The 19925-nt window shown below is 53.9% G+C and overlaps 8 protein-coding genes across 8 annotated transcripts; 5 read left to right on the top strand and 3 right to left on the bottom strand.

Moving 5' to 3' along the window:
- The first annotated feature begins 171 nt into the window (after positions 1-171).
- BKA58DRAFT_137841 (complex proteins associated with Set1p component shg1-domain-containing protein) lies at positions 172-2706 on the top strand. Its single transcript, XM_046164518.1, has 2 exons — positions 172-444; positions 500-2706. Exons 1-2 carry the CDS (start codon positions 253-255, stop codon positions 2444-2446), a joined length of 2139 nt encoding a protein of 712 aa, XP_046028213.1. The 5' UTR covers positions 172-252; the 3' UTR covers positions 2447-2706.
- A 1-nt stretch (position 2707) lies between these two features.
- On the bottom strand, positions 2708-3834 carry BKA58DRAFT_455390 (uncharacterized protein; the record flags this gene model as incomplete). The annotated part of the gene is made up of 1 exon (XM_046174544.1): positions 2708-3834. The coding sequence occupies one exon, from the start codon at positions 3832-3834 to the stop codon at positions 2722-2724; it is 1113 nt and encodes a 370-aa protein (XP_046028212.1). The 3' UTR covers positions 2708-2721.
- A 711-nt stretch (positions 3835-4545) lies between these two features.
- On the top strand, positions 4546-6497 carry BKA58DRAFT_137761 (histone-lysine N-methyltransferase). Its single transcript, XM_046164516.1, has one exon. The coding sequence runs from the start codon at positions 4642-4644 to the stop codon at positions 6268-6270; it is 1629 nt and encodes a 542-aa protein (XP_046028211.1). The 5' UTR covers positions 4546-4641; the 3' UTR covers positions 6271-6497.
- A 562-nt stretch (positions 6498-7059) lies between these two features.
- On the bottom strand, positions 7060-8238 carry BKA58DRAFT_311118 (uncharacterized protein; the record flags this gene model as incomplete). The annotated part of the gene is made up of 2 exons (XM_046167321.1): positions 7060-7635; positions 7822-8238. The coding sequence occupies 2 exons, from the start codon at positions 8236-8238 to the stop codon at positions 7060-7062; spliced, it is 993 nt and encodes a 330-aa protein (XP_046028210.1).
- Positions 8239-10230: 1992 nt separating this feature from the next.
- On the bottom strand, positions 10231-13969 carry BKA58DRAFT_137720 (uncharacterized protein). The gene is made up of 3 exons (XM_046164514.1): positions 13482-13969; positions 13176-13331; positions 10231-13128 (listed from the first exon to the last, which is right to left on the bottom strand). The coding sequence occupies exons 1-3, from the start codon at positions 13645-13647 to the stop codon at positions 10385-10387; spliced, it is 3066 nt and encodes a 1021-aa protein (XP_046028209.1). The 5' UTR covers positions 13648-13969; the 3' UTR covers positions 10231-10384.
- A 684-nt stretch (positions 13970-14653) lies between these two features.
- On the top strand, positions 14654-15345 carry BKA58DRAFT_381266 (mitochondrial import inner membrane translocase subunit tim9). The gene is made up of 3 exons (XM_046169996.1): positions 14654-14740; positions 14787-14856; positions 14907-15345. Exons 1-3 carry the CDS (start codon positions 14733-14735, stop codon positions 15099-15101), a joined length of 273 nt encoding a protein of 90 aa, XP_046028208.1. The 5' UTR covers positions 14654-14732; the 3' UTR covers positions 15102-15345.
- Positions 15346-16562: 1217 nt separating this feature from the next.
- Positions 16563-17346, top strand: BKA58DRAFT_410280 (Asp/Glu/hydantoin racemase; the record flags this gene model as incomplete). Its single annotated transcript, XM_046172208.1, has 2 exons — positions 16563-16652; positions 16705-17346. 2 exons carry the CDS (start codon positions 16563-16565, stop codon positions 17344-17346), a joined length of 732 nt encoding a protein of 243 aa, XP_046028207.1.
- A 276-nt stretch (positions 17347-17622) lies between these two features.
- BKA58DRAFT_438179 (uncharacterized protein) lies at positions 17623-19023 on the top strand (the record flags this gene model as incomplete). Its single annotated transcript, XM_046173571.1, has 1 exon — positions 17623-19023. The coding sequence occupies one exon, from the start codon at positions 17623-17625 to the stop codon at positions 19021-19023; it is 1401 nt and encodes a 466-aa protein (XP_046028206.1).
- Positions 19024-19925: the final 902 nt, after the last annotated feature.

Genomic DNA, 19925 nt, shown 5'->3' with positions numbered 1-19925 from the left:
CACGCGGATGCGGAACCAACGTCCGCCGACCTCACCTCCGCGACAATGCCGCTTTCGCGCCTCTCCTGATATTGTCGCTCACTTCTTAGCTTTCGCTCTACAATCCATTCACTGTTACCATTTTGAGCTGGCGCACCAGTCTAGCCTCCTACGTCATTCGCTGCTCGCCAGCCTTTCCCACCCCCGTCTTCATACGCCGGGCCGCAACACAAACGACACAAAACGACTGATCGCAACCACGTTTGATCAACCATGGCAGAAGTCGGCCGCAAGCGCCCAGTTGAAGGCGATGGAGCTGCGACTATGCGCAAAAAGTTGAGGCCATCGGAACTCCCGCTTTCACAGGCGAAGCGATCGGCCATCGACAGCCTAGTGCACATGTTCCGTAAGAAGGGCGCATACGACGACATACGCAGAGACTTGATGAAGCAATATGTGTCAGGAGTAGGTGGCCAAAGATCGATTACTACTATATGCTAGGCTAACGTTCGCGTACCAGCCTGCTAAGGATGAACTGCAAGCCGCCCTCAAGGAGCTCGTCGACCGCGAAACCGACCGTAATCCCTCGCTGCTGTCCAAGGATCCCCGTATGGCGACTACACTTATAGAAGGCGCGGGTGAGCGCAGCGACATCTACGGCAACATTATGAACACGGTCAACACTCTGCTGGACAAACTGATCGATGAGCATGGCGTACCCAAAATGCGCGAGTACCGCATTGCTGAGATTGGCGCTGAAGCGGCTGCTGAAGAGGAGAAACGAGGCAGCAAGAGCGAAGAAGAGTGGGCTAAAGAAGCAGACGCTCGCCGAGAGAAGCGTGAGGCCCGGCGAGAAAAGGAGTTGGAGGCTGAGCGCGAGAGAGAACGTGAGGAGAGGGCAAAGAAGGAAGAGCGCAAGCGCCGCGAGAAGGAAGAAGACGAAGCTCGTGAGAAGGCGCGACAGGAGGAGAAGGAACGCAGGCGCAAGGAACGTGAAGAGCGCGACAAGGAAGACGAAGAGCGCCGACGCAAGGACCGTGAGAGGATCGAGAAGGAGCGAGAAGAGGAGCGTCTACGTCGCGAGAAGGAGCGAGAGGAGCACGAGAAGAGCCGTGAAGCCCGTCTCAAGAAGATTCGCGAAGAAGATGCCGAGCGAGAGCGCCGCATACAAGAGGAGCTTGACCGAGATCGTGGTGGTCGCCATCGCAGTGGTCGTGGCCGTAGCAGGACTCCCGACCGTGAAAGGGACCGGCGTGGACGAGACAGGAGCAGGCGAAGGAGCAGGACAAAGACCAGGTCACCCGAACGCCGTCTATCTGTGAAGGCTGAAGACATCAAAGTGGACGATGACTTGGCATTGCAGCTCCTGCTACAGGAAAGTGAGCAAATGAAGAAATCACGACAACGACGGCCTGTGCTCGAGCGATCAGAATCACTGGAACCACCTATGCGAAAAGCTCAGCCTCCCAAGTCGCTCGTGCCCCGCGATCCCGTGGCTACTCGACTAGCCAGGCTTGATAGCAAGCCCGAAAGGTCACCCGGCAAAGACCCAAAGTCCCCCGCTCCAGGTACGCCAAATGCGGCTGCGAAGGACGAAGATACCACTATGACGGATGCCCCATCCGCAACAGAAGCGGCCAAGGGCCGATGGGATGACAAGCGACCTGAGTTACCTTCGAAGCGTGACAGGTCCCGCAGTGTCGCGCGCAGCACGAGGGAGCGTAGCAGAAACCGATCGCAGTCTCGCGGAAGTCGGTACGACAGGCGTGGCTCGCGCTACGAAGACGACCGCCGTTCTCGACGTGAGGATGATAGACATTCCTACAGGCCCTCAAATGACGGTAGACGACGTGATCGCGACGACCGAGATGAGAAACCGTCCCGTCGCGAGAGTCGCAGTCGCTCACGAGAGACTCATACCAGCCGCCGCAAGTCACGCTATGAAACTCGCAGTCCGTCGCCGCCTCGGGAGGAGCGTCGCAGAGATAGAGAACGTTCTCGCTCACGAGGTGGCCGACGTGAGCGCGAGAGAACACCTGCACCCGGCCGTCGCCGTCACCGTTCTCGTTCCAGAAGCCCCGAGAACATCGACCGTTATGTACCAGGCGGCGGTGGAGGTGTTGGCAGTGGCAGTACTCGGAAGCGTGAAGACAGCCGTGACCGCAAGCGCGACGATAGTCGGCCTCGCAAGCGTGATGATAGCCGTGATCGTGCACGCAGCTATAGGGCTCGAGACTACGACCGTTGGGATGGCGGTAGAGACCGAGGTAGTAGGCGTCTAGAATCGGACTGCTATCAACCTGGCGGTGCTCCCGCTGCTGAGGCCGAGGACAAGGATCGAGAACGTGATCGCAAGCCTAGAGAGAGGAGTCGCGAGCGGAGCAGAGATAGGGGACGTGATGATAGGGAGAGACGTAGGCGGAGGAGCCGCAGCGCGAGGAGCCGTAGCCGGGACCGACGTCGCTGATTGGTTGTGAAGGTTTTCTTCTAGGATGTATGATTATTAGTAGGCATTTAATGTGCGGCTCATAGCACGTGTGTAGAGTGTGCCTTTTAGGAAGGGGCTACTATCAAAATTGCAGGAGGTATGGAATGCTCTTGCTCAACGACGAGTTCGTGTTCAATACCTCATGTAGCATATGTGGTGAAGTGGCAGCGAATATCTATGGTATTTCTGCAATTAGTACTTTTGGTAAGAACACTAAGCAAGTCATCTCTCCTCCTCCTTTGGTCGTGTCAACCCTAGTTCCTCGCCGTCCTCCCCTCATTGTCACTCAAAACATCCATTTCATCCACCATGGTCTCAACAAACTTACCTTCCTCTGCTACCGGCACATCGTCGTCGTCATCGACTTCCAACACCACAAACCTCTTCCGCTTCTCCCTCAGCAATCTTACCTTCTTCTCTCTCCTCGGCGACTCAGACCCAGTATCGGATACAGGGGAAGGCGAAGGAGATACCGGCCTACTCTGACAGCTACTTCTCAGTGCGCTTTTTGACCCTGGAAAAAGACATCTTTCTCGACTCGGCGTAGGCGGCCGACTACCCACTGTAACAACAGGATTGGGGAGTTTAATTAAACCCAAATCTTCTCGCTCAACAATCGGCGTTGCAGGCTCGTCTTCAACAACCAAAACGTCATCGCCAAACTCCCTCTCCCACTTCTCCTTCTGGCAATCCCGCATAAATCCCTGGGTGATACTCAACCACTTTCGTCCTGCATCCGCACTACCATCAGGAGTAGGCATGCCTTCTACATGCCAATACAGAAGATACGTGTAGCTTCCTGCATTCCAGCGTAGACCAGTGAAGTCTTCGACTAGAAGTCCAGTGGTCACGTACCATTCTATGTTTTTAACCTGCAGGGCAGCAAAGGCTTCTGGGTCGCCGATGCGGAAGCGCACGTTGGGTGGCAGGGTCCAGCGGAAGGGGAGGGGTTGCGGTTCATGGAGCGATTTGGCGCGGTTGCGGAGGGAGGTGGGGACTGTTTTGAGGAGTTTTTCGGTTGGGGGTTGGTGGGCTGGGCCGTGGGGGGTGCGGGAGTCTGTCTGGGTCACGAGGAAGGCTTTGACGGATGATGAGGTGCCGGAGTCTAGGGCGTGGCGTCGTGCTCGGGGGGTGGAACCTATGAAGTCTGAGCGTTCATCTTCGTTCACTGTCTCTAGTGCACTGCCTTTTCTTCGGAGTGCGATTGATGCATCTGCCAGTAAACCCAACGTGAACGTGCCAGTTGGGATCATGTCCTCGGGAGCGAAAACATAGTCCACGTCGTTCTCTGCTGAGATTTCTCGGTCGATTTCTGGGATACCTGGGTTATTGCCACACACCATGAGCTCACCAGTGATTGTACGCATCAGAGGAGGAGCTGCTTTCGACTCTCCAAATGATCGACTTTTGCTCAAGAATGACGGACAATGATAGCAAGGTAACAAGGAAACTGCCAAAATAACAAATGGCGCAATAGATGAGGTTGCAAAGGGATTGTGGTATGATGGAAGTTTACCATGTCCATGAGACTGCTGTGAAGGACTGGCAAGGAGATAGAACCCCTAGCTGGCTAACTCTGTTGTTCTGTGTATTGAAGATCGTGATCTATTGGCAGCACAATCTTCACAAAGGCGACTTGAATGCTGAAAATAAACATGGGTACAGTGTGGTATGGTAGTAGTAGATCAAAGCTGGCGGTATTGATTATCTGGATTCAGATGATATTCGTTCAATTCTGTTGTCGCGTACCAGGCTAAGCCGAGATTTGAGTGGAACGTCGCGATTATTACAGCTTGCCATTGAGTTGACTGTCGAGGCATTGACGATGTTTATTAAACGGGCCTTCGACGATACTTGGCGAGTGATGTAAGGTCGGTAGACAGAAGCAGGGACGGGTGCCAAGACGGATAGGCGAGACGATCCCGGTAAGACGTGCAGTGGCGTACAGGCTTGGGGCGTCGCTGGGTCACGTATCTCGTCCATTGCGCGTGCGACTCCTTCCGTATTGGCTGACCGGCCTGCTGCCTTCCTTCGACGTCCTTCTCTTTTCACTCCCGGCTGCCCTTGGCCACACGCTCCTTCACCTCTGCACCGACCCGCCGCGTTTCATACCCGTTTTTTCTTCTGCATACAACCCTGCTTTCACCTACAAACTTTAACTTGGCGCTGCCGTCATGTTCGTCCCCGGAAAACCCAAGATCAAAACGAGAACCGTCCTCGTCAAGAAGGCTCCCGCCCCCACAGCGAACCCCTCACCATCACAGCGCACGCCGCACGCGAGACCCGGCAACGGCACACGCAGTTACAGCGCATCAGGCCCGCCAGCGAACCGATACCAGTCCACGCCGCGCTCGCAGACAGTCTCGCGGGAACCCGCGCGCAAGTCGGTTTCCGTGTCGCGTGTCGAGACCAACAAGCGTAAAGGCACCGACACGCCGCAATGGGCCAGCAGCGATGAGTCGAGCGAGGATGAGGATACCAGTCGGCTGGGCGTCAAGCGACGGAAGACACGGCCAGCGAGTAGTAGCACTGAGCCTATGAGTCTGAACCGCGCACTCGAGCCGGACTTGAAGCGACGTATACGGATAGTAGAGCCTGATGCCAAGGCGAAATCAAACGGTGTCAACGGCACATCGAATGAAATTGCAAATGGCGCCTCGAACGGCACATCAAATGGCGCGTCGGATATGATGAAGATGGCGCAAGAAAACGCCGCATTTAGGAAGAAGAAGGCTGTGTCGGGGAAGAGCACTCTGAAGCACGGCTTGGAGATGACGAAAGACGATGGAGCCAAAGCCTACAAGTCCGCATTCCCCGGTAGCGAGAAGAAGTTCACCGTAGAACTCCAATACCCCAGCCTGTCACGTCCAGAGAAGTTCGAGGCAGTAGCCCGGAAAGAGGTGGATGAGGAGTACAGTCCACTGGAAGACATCTACTTCAGCATAGAGGAGATCATCCAGCACTACCTCCCGCCCGATCTCGCCAACGAACTCTCCTCCGACGCCGAAGGCACCGTCCGCCTCCTCAAGCGAGCCGTAACCAAAGACGACCCAGAACTCTTCAAGCAAGAACTAGCCAAGTTCAACAAGCTGATCAAAGACCAATACGCCAACGGCACGATACCCCGCATCCTCGACGAAATGCACGCCATCCCGCTCAGCCTCGTCAAACGCATCACCGCCCAAAGCTATAACCGCATCGTCTCCCCGCACGCGCACCGCCTCCGCAAAGTCGAAGGCAAAGAAACAACCTATGGCGAACTCCTCACCCCCTTCGTCCACAAAATCTTCGCCCAAACCGGCCTAAACTCCACCCACACGTTCGTCGACCTCGGCTCCGGCGTCGGCAACGTCGTTCTCCAATCCGCACTGCAAACCGGTGCAGAGAGCTGGGGCATCGAAAAGATGAAGCTCGCCGCCTCGCTCGGCACAGAGCAAGCCTCTGAACTCAAAGCGCGGGCTAAGCTTTGGAACATTGCTCTCCCCCGCATCGAGCTCATCGAAGGTGACTTCCTCGAAAGCCCTGAAATCGACGCCGTTCTTCGCCGCGCCGACGTTGTGCTGGTCAACAACAAGGTCTTTGGCGAGACGCTGAATAATCTGCTGTTGCAGAAATTTCTCGATCTGAAACAGGGTTGTAAGGTAGTTAGCCTGGAGAGTTTTGGCGGTGGTGCTAAACAGGGGGTGAGGAATGAACAGAGTATTGCTGGGCTTTTTGACGAAGAAAGGTTCGAGAGTGGGACAAATAGTGTTAGTTGGGCGGGGGAGAGCGTCGAGTATTTTATTGCTACCAAGGCGCGTTGAGGCGTGCTAGACTGAGCTTGGGGATGGATGTTGAGTTTGTATCATATAGAGGGGATTGGAGGTCAACATTGACAAACATGGTCCTTGGACATTTACTCTGGATTTCCCTTACTAGATTTGGACGGAGAGATGGGTGCTTGAGCGAGCAACGCGGGATAGGTTACTCTTGAGCATGGTACACTTGGCGTTTGATTTAACATCAATACCCCTCGATCTATATTCTCTTTCTGTGGCTATTTCAGATCAGAATCTAAAGGCACATACATTCTATCCCTTGAAGTCCATCCAGACATCCATCTACGCTGTAAATACTTTGGCATACCTTTGAGTATGCAACCTTACGTCTACTACACGACTCAAAGCATTCACTCTAATCTGATGTAATCTTCTTGTAATCTGTATCGTCGTATTATGTATACCGAAGGATAGTAAAGAGCAATAATCCGCTCCGTGTATGTATGCTAAATGTCAACCCAATCACCCATCCCATTCCATTCCATTCCACCAAACACCAACACCATATATGCACATCCATCCCCCTTTCCAACTACAACGACAAACTCAAACTCAAATCCATCCACCGTGTATCAATCATAAAGGAGCGTGTATCGGGTATCTGAAAAGACCAATCGAACAAGAAAAAGGAGCGACGTCGCTAATATACAAATAAAGATAGTAAAAGAGCCTGAAAATGCGAAGGAGTCGTGTTTCTCGTTATATATACCCTGTTTTTCATCTCTCTTCCCTCATTCCCTTACTTCCATTCAACAGAGGAGTTGGCTACATGACCTAAAAGAACAAAGCCATAGCGCCCAAGCCCACAGCACCAGCAAACGGCACGCCATTCACGCCCGCAGCACCGGTTTGCACACTCGGCTGCTCGGTTGAATCTCCACCGTTGCCTCCGCTCGCCTGGGTTGCTTGAATAGGATCCACAAACGTATAACTCGTCATAGTGCTAGGCCGGCCCTCTGCATCCGTCGTTGTAATCAACTTGATGCTGCTAACCAGCCCGCCACCAGGTGTGTACGTGGTCAAGAACGTGCTTCCAGCCTCATCCGTCGCAGTTTGTACTTCACCGGCGGTAGGCGCGTAGTCAGCCGCGGAAGTGGTGACGGTTGTGCGGCCTGCGGAATCGGTGGTTGTGCGGATTACGGCGGGGCGGTTTTCGGTCTGAGTTACGGTGCTGCCTTGGGAGTTTGTGCGCACGAGAGTTACGGGGACGGAGGCGGTTACTTCGGAGAGGACGCGTGTGGTGCGGACGACGGTTTTGCCGTCTTCGGTTACGGTGGCTTCGACGGGGATGATGGCCGGGCGTTGGGTGGTGGTTTGGCGGACGGTTGTGGTGGCTTGTTGGGTCGCGGTCTGTTGTTGTGTGTTGGTGACGGTGGAGGGGGGTGAGTCGTCCGAGGGTTGCTGGGTTTGTTGGGGCTGCTCGGTTTGTTGAGTTTGTTGGGTTTGTTGAGTTTGTTGGGTTTGTTGAGTCTGCTGCTGTGTTTGTGTCTGTACTTGGGTGACTGTGGTGCCTTCTTGCGTCTGGACCTGCGTCACCGTGGTCTCTACTGCTGGTGGAGGAGCCTCGCTCGCCTGTGATGAAGGCGCGTCCTCAGTTGTCTGCTGTGGAGTTGTAGCCTCAGTGGCACTCGCTGTGCCATTGCCCGGCGCCTGTCTCTTCTTCAAGTCGTTGACAGCATCAACAATGAGCTTGGTAGCGAGCGCCGGGTTGTTCTCGTGGACATGTTCGACGCCGCGGTGGTGCGACTCAAACACGCCATTCTTGAAGTCCTTCAGTCCGCTCAATGCTGCTTGCAGAGACTCCTCCGGCAGCGCGTTCAACAAGTCCTGGAACGCTTCTTGTGCAGATGCATAGATGGTCTTCGGGTGGTCGTCTCGCTTGTTTGGTGAAGCAGCGACGGCAGTGCTGAACAATGGCAGAGCCAAAACGGCCAGCTGGCAGAAGGAACGCATCGTAGTGGAATCGGCGTACGGAACGAAAGCGAAGGTGGATTCTCAGCGAAGAAGAGCTGGAACTGCTTCAAGCGTGTTAGCAGATCGTCATGACTGGAATCAAGGTCGTAAATTGTGTACAAGAAAAAGAACGCAAAGCGCAGTGGGCTGATGTGATTGCGACGACTTCGCGGACTAGAGAGCAGGCTTACACAGAATCTGTCGCTTCCGAGTGGCTGGGTTGCAGGTATACGACGCCACAGCCCGATAATCGATAACCGCCTGTATATTTCTAATGTTCAACGTCTACGTTTCTTTTCACCGACAAGGAAAAGAAAGCGAGCGTAATTGTTCGTTTGGTCGTTCGGGGTGATCTCAACAACGAGTGTGGTCTTGCAAGAGTCAGTCGAAACAAACGGAGTCGTAGCCGTAAAGTCGGTAAAAAGGCGTTGAAGCGTGATGTGTGATGAGGAGAAACGGCAGATCAGTCCTTAAGGCAGAAGGCGATACGGTTACTGTACGAGTTGAGCACCAAGCATCTTTGGGTAAGGCGCTGCTGATACAGGTGCACTAGGTGCGTCTTACTTGACAGAAACACGAGGTTTGGACCCGCTGTTTGTCATGGATCCCATCGTCACTTTCGCCTCTTGACCCGACCCTAAACCAGCCAAGCTTCAGCATCCCGATTTTCCGCTGAAGATCATGCTCCAGTACTCTCCACTGAACTGGAACTATTTGCAGTTCTAATAGGCGTTCGCGCATACCGAGTCCCAAACTCCTTCCCACCAGCCCTTTCTCTTGCAGCGCAACCGATCAACACTTTGTGCAATTGTGCCATCGAAACCTCGGCCTTGAAACACGAACCAAGAAAAGTTGGCACGTAAACCTCGGGGTCGGTATATGCAACACCCCCTGCAAACGCAGAAACGGTAGGAGCCTGGAGCCTTTTCCGCACCAACAACCTCGCTTGTTGGAAGCCAGAACGCCAGAACGTCATGCATGGACCGAGCGACCGGCGAGACGAACTGGAACGTCCACCCGATTATAGCTTGCCCGCGGTCCGCCGGAGGAGCAAGCGTCGCTCTGTTCGCATGTTGAAACCGTGCTGAGGCTTTCACGGAGCATTCGACGTGTTGATAGTCGCTGCGAGATGTGCATTGCAATGGCATCGTCATCGCAATTTTCGCATTCTTGGTCCAAATAATTGGACTTTGCTTTTCGCAGCCGTCATCATCTCCTCGTGTTCGAAGCAAGACGTGTTCTCGCTCTTCTCGTATCTCACACACCTGTACACCCACTATCCACTAACAAACCGTATCGAACACATTTGTAACTCCGCTCCGCTCCAACTGCCAGCTTGCTGCTCCCCGGTTCCGAGCTAGCCAGCCTGCGTTCCAATCACTGCCTGTCTGGGATTAAAAATAGCCACACGCCTACTGACTGCGCATTGCAAATGGAGCTAGTAGATCAGAACACCAAAACGCGCATTGCGGGACTCGGGCTAGAAGCATCTCACTGGTGGGCATACACCTACTGAGTATGCAACGATGCACAATCTAGACGTGTCGGCATATCGCGCTACGAGTCTATGTGTATGTCGCCACGACGCTATAGCTATTTGTGCTTATGTTGAGGGATTGATGCGGACGCGGACTTCGGCACACACGGCAGCGCCGTGCTGGACACCGTCGGTACTCAACATGAAACGTTATTTTTTCCACTGTACTAATCAAAGTGTGGGGTATTTTGCAATACACCTACTGTGCTCTTTAGCTGTCATGTATAGATGGTTTTGTGGACCAATTTCGATATCGATCACAATTGCTTTTCCCTTCTTTCCCGACATACACGTTGAATGATCTGAAGCTTTGGTACAAGTACACAGTAATCATCAAGAATGAGAATGAATTATGGTTGATATGGCTCAACGCTATGCATCATCGCAACACCCGCACTATGCTCACTAGCAAGCTTCATCGCCTCATCGCACAAAAGTCGTATGCAAAATCTTCCATGCCACATGTACTTTTGTCTTCGACTTAGAGTTCCCTGCTAAGGGTACTGTGCGGTTGATCCACCCATCAAGCTCAATCCCTAAACGCCCTGAACACCTACATCTCCTTCCAAGCTCATGCTTCTTACATTATTGAGGTCGACAGCGGTCGGCCTACGGAGCTGGCTCGCCTCTCGGGACAAACGGAGGTGAAGATTGACCATCAGATGGCAGTGCATCAGAGTTCATCTCTCGGTTCACCGTCTGAGGAGTGACAGTAGTAGTCGAGTTGGAGGATGAGTGAAGAGGCCCTGAGGGTGTTGATACTGGCTGCACGGAATCCAGGGTGGCTGTCGGGGCCTCAGGTTGGTTCATTGCGCCAGTTTCTACGTGCTGCGTACTGTCGATATTTAGGGGCGACGGTGCTTTAGCGAATGACTGCACAGGAGGCGTTGTAGTGACAGGGGACTTGGAATTCCTGTCTGGAGACCGCGCAACGGATCGGGGTTCAGTCAATGCAGCTGGGAGGTCGGTTCGCAAAGCCATGGCAGGACTCATCCTGGGTTTCGGGCTTCCCGGCGTAGGTACATTCGGGGGCGTTGGGCTCATTCCAGTAGGGGTCACGTCGCTCGATTTATCCGCTTTAGGTTGAGGTTCCTCCACTGGTGGTGGCACATCTGGTGCTCGTCCACGAACGGCAAAAGACTCTGGTGGATTCATCATGTTCTGGGGAGAAGGGAGATGACTCGAGCTGCCCGGTGGGCTTTTTGCTCTTTCTCTCCTATCTATCCGCTCCTTGTGATCCTGTCTGCGCTTGTGGAACCAGTCGAATGCACCTTTCTTGTCGGATCTGTCGTGATCAGGGGGACTGCTACCGAATAGCATCGACGTTTCCGAGCCGTGGTTCGACTCGTACTGCCCACTTCTGCGCCCTCCGCCTGTCCATCCAGAACTACTGGCGAACGAGCTCATACTCTTGTCGGCGCCAGGGACCGAGCCATGGAGATCCGTCTGACTTGCTGTCGGCGTTGCCTTACTTTCTCCACGCCTGTGGCCTTTCCAGAAACTGCGCTTCTCCTCTTTTGGCTGTTCTTCCAGTTGCTCGTTCTCCGAGTATTCTGTTGCTGTTGAATGAGATCTGAAACTAGCAGAAGGCGACATGCTAGGTTTGAGTGTGTTCCCGGAGGCCCGCGAGGAGCCTGTGTCTTGCAAAACCTCTCTGGAGCTGTTTGCGTGTGACTGACCATGCGCAAAGGGAAGTGAGGGTGGCTGCAATGGCGAAGGGGGTCCGTGAGAGAATTGACCACCAAACCCTGAATCGCTGCCACCAAGAGAGTGAGTAGAGCTATGCGTGCTCTGGCTGATACTATTGGGCAACCTCTTCTTCTGAAGCTTGTTTGGTTTCCGTCCATCTTTGGCTTCCTTTGACTCATTTGGAGGGGAGGCTGCAACCTTGGCTAGAATTTGGGTAAATGTACGAACAGCAGGAGTCATCTCAATCGACGGACCTGAGTCAACAGGTCCTTCCAAGAACTCTGACCGCTCACGTGTTGGCGTGTGATGCGGACTACGCTGAGGACTACGTGGACCTGGGGTAGTCGACCTTGGAGGCAACAGGTTCTGGGCCGACTGGGCGACGACGTTCGGAGTAGTGGGCTGACTCGGTGGGATGATGCCCGGAGACGGCAGAGGGAAGCCGCCTGGCATGTTGTGGGTGGCAGGTGTAACCGCGGGTCTATTCTGCGGGAGCTCTGCCGGTTGCATAGCCATTCCCTGTTGGGGAAAGGGTTGGTATGGGACCGGCATCTCGATTTTGTTCGGTGGCATAGTCTGCGCACGTTGTGGCGGTGGCAGTTCCTGATCGGCAGGCTGTGTGGCTGGTATTTGCTCCGCTGCGGGTGCGACCGCCTGTGGGGCTTCCTTCGTGCGTATAGGCAGGTCTATCTCCTGCTGTGGGGCGGCATTCTCAGCAACATCAACAACATCTGGAGGCATGGGAGATGAAAGAGGGCTCTTAGTCTCTTCAGGGCCGATTTGCTTTGCCGCAGGGAAGCGGGGACTCCCAAGCCCTGGGGAACGCTTTGAGGGCAACGTGTTGCTTCGATGCACTCCAGATGTCGTGGTCGAGACAAATGAAGGTGCGATTGGGCTGGGCACAGCGGGCGAGTGTCGTGAACGCTTCGAAGACGTGGACACGTTTCTGCGAACACCGCCATACATGCGAAGGCTTTCTGCACCAGCGCTCGAGGTCGTCGAAGCAGACCGGCCAATGCCAGAACTATTGCGGGGAGTGGTGGGTGTCCTTGCCTGTGGGGTAGAAGGCCCACTTTCAATGTGCTTGACGGTACCTTCATCGACAGCTGTGCCCTCCATACCAATTAAGAAGTGATCCTGGTTGTCGATGAGAAAGATGAGTACGTCCTGGCTCAGACGATAATCTTGAGGAGACATGTCGTGCTGCGGATGTGAGAGCAGTCCGGGCTGGAAGATGGCAGCCAGATTGGAGGTTGTCATCTTGTTAACATCAGCCTTGGCGGCAAAGACTGCAAGCAAGTCTAGAATGTACAGCAGCAGTTGTCGGTTTAAAGACGGCAAGGCTTTAATCTGATGTTGATATATGCGCACAGCCGCATCGGGATCGAAGCCTCCGACCGAGGGTTGCTGTCCTTCGCTGGGGCCTACCGCCTCAGCCTGGTGGCCTTTGAGCGGATTCCGGAACGGGTCATAATGTTGCAGCGGTATTATAGGCTCCGGGAGGTTGTTGAAATAGCGGCGCAGAATATTGGCGGCGTCATGTACAGTATAGCCGGACCAATCCAGACCTTTTCCATAGCGGGGTGGGGTGTCAAAGGCCGTCCGGAGTTCCTTGATGCGCTTCTCGGAGCCTGCTAATCGGAAGATGCCTTCTACGTCGGTTGCTGTGCGCTGTTAACAGCTGATGAGTGATGGGATTAGCTTCACTGACCCTTTTCCTTCAGAAAGACACCGCATTTGGCGACCACTATTGGGACGTAGCCGTAGATGTAGCTTTCGCCGTGCTCGTTGAATAGCGATATAGCAACGTTGGCATAGGGTATGCTTTGTATGAGGGGTACACCAAAGATGCCAGGGAGGGCAGGTTCTACATGCGGCCACAACAGTCAGTGATTGCTCGCAACAAGAAGAGGCGGGGAGCTGCAGGCACAGTCGCAGCGCATTGCTGGGCTTCAGCCGCCCAACGAGGCTGAACTCGCGCACTCGACATGTGAAAATGCTGGCAGTGGTGTCGTACCTTTCTCGTCCTCCTTTTTCGCGGGGCGCTTGCTAAACTGCCTCCACCACGATGTCAAGTCCCGACGCGACGAGACAGGTTCTGGCGTCGCTAACGGGGCGGGCTGGGGCTCGCCATTGCGTACGCGCGGAGTGCTGGGGTTGGTGTGCGTGCCTGCGGGAGCCATGGCAGGCGGTGATGTGGAGAGCTTCGCAGCTCCAAGAATGTGATATGGCGGTCGTTGAGCGCAGCGTCTGGCGTGGTGTCCAGGTACAGGTGGGCCCGAAGTGGGCAGGCGGCAGCTGTCTGGGGGCCGCTATGTGACGTCGGAGGGTAGCGAGTCGAGGAAGCAAGGTAGCGAGCGTGCGCAAGATGTCAGCGGGGTCGTGACGGTGTTCCTGTAAGGCGGATCCTGCAATATTGGCGTCTTCCTTGGTGGAAGAGCAGAGCGAGAGAGCTGCTGGCGCGAGTCTGGGTCTAGGACGCGACGGGCGGTTAGGGGTACAGGTACAGATGCAGGATGTCGTCGGAGGGTTCAGCGGCCTGGTCGGGCGCAATATCGAGGCGCGCCTGAAACTGTGGCTCGAGGCGACTTGGGCCTGCAGGGTCGACGTCTGGGAGGGCAATGATCGCAGTCGGGGCGAGGCAGTCGAGTGGCAGCCCGCTGCTGGACTGACCAAGAGCAGCAGGTTAGCGGCCGTGATGTGTGGCTGCGGGCCAATTGTGAGCATCCAAGGAAGACGGCACGGCGTCGCCTGACTGACAGACACAAACGCGAGGCTTGATGCCCCTCGACGGCAAAATACAGCGACGATCAATACGGGTAGCGGGATGCAGCTGGTAATAAGAGGCGATGTTATTGTGTTATTATTTTGCTATGCTGGAGTCGGTTCCAGTAATAACGACCGTCTTGGCGGGGAAAGGTACAGGTCAGGTACCGGTACAGCCATGCAGCGGGAGCCAGACAATATTGGTGCGACGAGACATGAGAGAAGACGCATCCATTGCCACATTCTGTCCAAAGTGCCTTCCAATATTTGTCCCAGATGTGACCCGCTGGATGCGGCTGCCATGAACTCTCCACGCCTGCTTCCCGTGGTTCGGTGACTGGAGAGCGTGGACGGGCCGCCCAGTGGCCTAGCTCGCGTCTACACTTTTGGGTGCAGGCTCGTCAGCACAGCATCCAGACAACCACCCGACGTCATACCAAATTTCCGCGTCGAGCCACCCTTCCGTAAACAATAATCCTGCCACTACACACAACTAAGCATCATGGAGTCGTATGTACTTGCCCCAATTGATCTCACAATGACTAATCGCGTGCAGACTCACAGCATCTGAGCAGCGCGAGCTGCAGTCGCGCATGGAGAAGAAGCAGATGAAGGAGTTTATGAACGTACGACATCCGCATTCTATGCTGCACGACAATGATACTGACTATCATAGATGTACTCCAACCTCGTCCAGCAATGCTTTGATCACTGCGTCAACGGCTTCGAAAGCAAGTCCCTCACCTCGCGCGAAGAGAGCTGCGTTATGCGATGCGTCGACAAGCACATGAAGGGCTCCCAACGATTAGGCGACCGCTTCCAGGAACAGAACGCCGCCATGGCGCAACAAGGTGGCATGGGCGGAAGATAAAATTCTGCGGGTAGATCGTACGTCGCCAGCTATGAGCTGGTAAAAGGCTCAGCGGCGACGGCGTGCTATGTTATTTGGATCACGACGTCTGTACTATAGTAACGAAATCTGGAATCTGGCCTTGGAGCACTTTACCTCCATATGCCTTGGTCAAGCAAGCTATAACCTTGCACTCAAAATCATCAAGCGTTCAGTTGCCGCTGTCACATGTCTCCGCTTGATGCCTATCCTGGACGAAATGTGCGGTGAATGTGTTTGCAGATGGTTAGCTGATTTGTACGCGTGCAAATCGAGTCGCAGCTGACGAGCTAAAGACGCCCAATTGTCACTACTAGCTGTTCACAGCCGCGAACGTCGTCATGAGAGTGCCATGAAACACCAGTTCGGCCCTTTTAAGATACGGTGCTGTGGCGCACCACTTTTGAATGCACTATGGGCAATCTTGAAGAAATCTAGACGCGACCAATCAAGCGCGCACAGGTCTACGAAGACATCGAGGCTGTACTGTGCGCACTCGATGCAATTCTCCATGATGATCGCCTTTAGCGGTGGCTGTGCTGCATCTCCCAAGCCCTTGGCTGCCAGCCTATGACGCAGCAGCTACCGCTTCACCGACCCTGTTCTTGCCCTGAATCTCCCTCCAGCCTCCCACACACCTCCTATATAACACACGCGCTGTAATCACCTTTCCAGCTACACCACAACAAGAACTTTGCACAAAGAAAGCAATTCGCCAACTTCCAAACCTAAACTGCTACTTTTACCAACCAACAAACACAAGCAACCATGGGTCTCATGTGGCATAAGGGCTTTGGCGGCAAGCACGCCGGTAAGTGGCCCGCTTTAGAGCCGTCTGTTCCGGACACAGGCACCAGTTGCTGACAAGATACTAGGTGGTGGTGTTGTCGCTGACCGTCACGGCGTCCGACGCGCACCATTCCGCTTCTCTTGCGGACGCTTCAGCTGCTTCCGTTAAGCTAGTCGCCGACCCTTGACGACAATTCACGACCTGTAAGCTTCCTTCGAGGCATTGTACGCTGAATAGTTCTAACCTGAACAGCTTTCATATCCCGCATTTCGATGATTTCCTCTTGCGACGGCGTTGGTGCGATTGAACATACATGGCGGCGCGTAGTTCAAGGAGAAGTTTAGGCGATACCACGAGCATGCATCTGCGACGCAGTTCCATGCTTCACAATACCCTCAATAGCCTAATAGAACATGTCTGTTCCTCACTGCACTTCCATACCCGTCGCGCGCAACCATCTGTCCCTGTACACACAACAAACAAGACGATCTGAAACATGACGTCACAGCTCACATCCTTGTCACAGCTCCACTTCTCAATTCTATCACGCGCCACAATGTCAAACCTCATGGCGGGGCAACTGCGCAGGCACACAGCTACAAGCAAAGCCAATGGGTGAATATCGAAACGGTGCCAACCCACGATATAGCAAGATGCGGTCCATACTCATCATCAACCCAAACTCCACGGAGCAAATGACCAACGGCCTGAAGCCGCTCGTCGACGCCCTGCAGTTCAAAGACGTTAATCAGCACCACTCACCACACCCATACAGCAACTAACCACAGCTAGCAGACCGCTCACGAGTACTTCACCGCCCCTTCCGGCCCAAAGAGTATCAACAACGAAGACGATGCCGCCGAATCGGTCCAACACTGTCTCCCCGCCCTACGCGAACAACTCTCCCGCTACGATGCTTTCCTCGTCGCATGCTACAGCCAACACCCGCTCGTCCCTCTCCTAAAAGAGGAGCCAGCCATAAGAGATACGAGGAAACCTGTTACGGGCATCTTCGAAGCTAGTGTTGGTGCTTCCCTGCAAGCTATCCATCCCGACGAGAAATTCGGCATAGTAAGCACAGGCAAAGTCTGGGAAACTATCCTCACAGACGCTACAATCGCTTTCTTGGGTACAGGTTCAGACGCGGGTAAACGTTTCGCTGGGGTGGAGACGACGGGACTCAATGCAACGGATCTACATGATGCGCCTGCTGAGGAGGTGAGGAAGAGGATGAAGGATGCTGTCAAGAGGCTGCTGGGCAAGGGCAAGGTTGGCGCAATCTGTTTGGGTTGCGCGGGTATGGCGGGCATGGATGAGATGGTAAGGGAGGCTTGTGTGGAGGAGTTGGGGAAGGAAGAAGGCGGAAGGGTGAGGGTTGTGGATGGGGTTATGGCAGGGGTTGCGTGGCTGGACGGGGCTATTAGGGCGGGATTCTAGGATAAGATCCTATTGAAGTAGCAAACATTCCGTCATGGAGACCTTGAACATGCGCTCCAAATTTGTAGAAACCTTATCAAGCGGCAGCGGGTGGTTGCGGTATCTCCAGCGCTGGTGCTGATCAAAGACGGGATGACGTACCCGGAGGCCCACCAGTTCGGACCCTCGATTATGCCACCGATACTACCTCAACTGTGTGCTTCACGCTTTACTCAAGCCTCGCCAACCACAAACCTCGCGATCGCCATTTATACTATTAGTTATTTACACACCATCATGCAGTCGCTGCCAAACGAGCTCCTAGCTCAGATCGCCTCGCATCTCGCAGACCAAGCCCCATCGATCACCAAATTCAACCACGAGCCATCTTCGCACTTAACACACTCTGATTCCACACCGCTAAAGTTACTCTCCCTAGTGTCATGGAGGTGGAGAAAGGTTGTGCTCCCAATCCTCTTCCAATACGCCCGTATAGCACTGGATAAGGAAGCACTATGGGTACCAATGGATGCGCGACTCGTGGATAGCATGCAGGGGGAGCTATCCAAGTTAAGTAACCATGAGTTCATGATCTACACCAAACTTCGAAGCAAGTTTAAGAGTACTTCTGGGTCTGCTTTCGAGCCGGCTATGGACGACGTGCTTATTCAATTGTGTCGCATCCAGGACGGAGACGAATTCCTCAAGGCGACTCTGCGTGCCGCGTGGATTCCGCATCTTTCGAAGGATTTCGACAGGTTCACGCAATTTGTCACGCATAATGATCTGAAACGCCACGTTAAGAGCTTGGTGGTGCATACGGATCAAGAATACAACTTGTGGCATGTATCTACCGCTCACGACCATATGCTGCGCTCAGTATCCGACATTTGGACAAAGACGTTTTCCTGTGTAGAACCTACGCGTCTCGTTATCGCCGCACCACCAAAAACCATGGCCACGCTGGTAGATTCTGCTGTGGGCAGCAACGACAACTGGGCTTTTGAGATGAAGATGCACTACATCGAGCTTCTCCAGAAAGAGCCTCCACATGACAAGAACTCGGATAGCGAAGTCCGGTATTCTAGCTGCCAACTCCTGCGGCAAAAACCCTGGTACCATCTCGGCTACAACGAGGGCTCTTCCATAACCGTATACAGCACCTACGAATTTCATCTCATGGTGCCGCCCCGGATCCTCGAACTCCTCCTCTACCGTATTGCCAGCTATGCCAAGAAAACAGAAACATGCCGCCACTTCACGTCGTTTAGCTTCACTGCTGTCTTTCCCCTGTTATCAGGCCTCACACCCGTACTGTGCGGCATGCACATGATACCGTCCATCACCAAAGCTACCTTCCAGCTCGCCCCAGGCCCCGAAAGCGACCTCCTCAGTGATTCGAGTAAGCGGCGCAAAGCCCAATCTTCGGATTTCTGGTCCGAGTGGCGGATGGGATACAAGCAGATAGCTGATTTTGGGTTCTTTAGGCAGGGCAAGATGGGGGGCGCGAAGAGTGCGTGTAGAACGTTAACGGAGATTGTGAGTAAGGACTGCTATACGGGACAGTTGAATGATGAGGTTGCGGAGGCTGTGGAGGGTTCTTTGAAGAATGACGTGTTTGGGTGGAAGGGGGATGGAGTGGGGAGGTGGGTTAGGGATCCCGAGGAGAGGGAGCACCTCAAACAAGAAGAAATTTAAACAGACCTGGAGCCTACATCGACGTTGGGTTACTTACTTTGTGTGTTTTTATGTTGATGTAGGTTACAGACCTGTTCGGCCTTTTCCTGGGTTGACGTTGGGAAGTATGGGTTAATGCCGGTTTGGAGGATTTGTATATACGGAAGAAATATGCATTACATATGCCGTGTGAGAGCTGCAGCATACAATGCCGCATACACCATCACAGTACAGCTTAATTCGTGAGAACAACTCGAATTGGGAATACGGACGTCTTCGTACCCCCTGTGTGTCAACGTGTTTAATCAGCGAAGGCCTCGTCAGAATATTGACACTGCAGTCACATCACCACACGAACGCTTGAATACCCATGTCTCCCTTCCTCTCCTCGCCAGCTACAACCTGATAGCCCAACGTTTCAAAAGCAATGATCGAACCCGTAATAACAACAGCCCTCATACTATCCATCTTCGCACTTATCGCCTACTATCTTCAACCACAACGCGAAAGTTACCAACGCTACTACTACCACTACCAAGTTAGACGAGTGCGTGTCATAGCTGATCCCTAGGGTCGTAGCCGTGAAGGTGGTCTGAATGGAGGAGCGGAGTGGAGAAATGAATGGGAGTTGTACGAACAAGAAAATGAAGAAGGAGGTAGGGAAGCAGGCGAGTGGGCGATAGGAGTGCGGGAATTGGGTTTGATTGGGAGGAGGCTTGTTTTGGAAGGGAGTGTTGATGCTGGGGATGAGAAAGAACCTGGTGCGGCAGAATCCGTTTTCGAAGACGCAGCTACCCATAAGACAAAGACTCACAAAGCCACTGCTTCACAGGCTTTATGCCCGCCGGTTATTTGCCTCACCATTCCTGATAGCGATAATTCTTCTACTGTCTTATCGGCGCACGACGCAGAGCACGAAGCTA

Source organism: Alternaria rosae (genome assembly GCF_020736505.1).
Source record: "Alternaria rosae strain MPI-PUGE-AT-0040 chromosome Unknown BKA58scaffold_3, whole genome shotgun sequence".
NCBI classification, from domain to species: domain Eukaryota; kingdom Fungi; phylum Ascomycota; class Dothideomycetes; order Pleosporales; family Pleosporaceae; genus Alternaria; species Alternaria rosae.
Note: the sequence above shows the minus strand (reverse complement) of the source record. Positions and strands in the feature narration are given on the sequence as shown.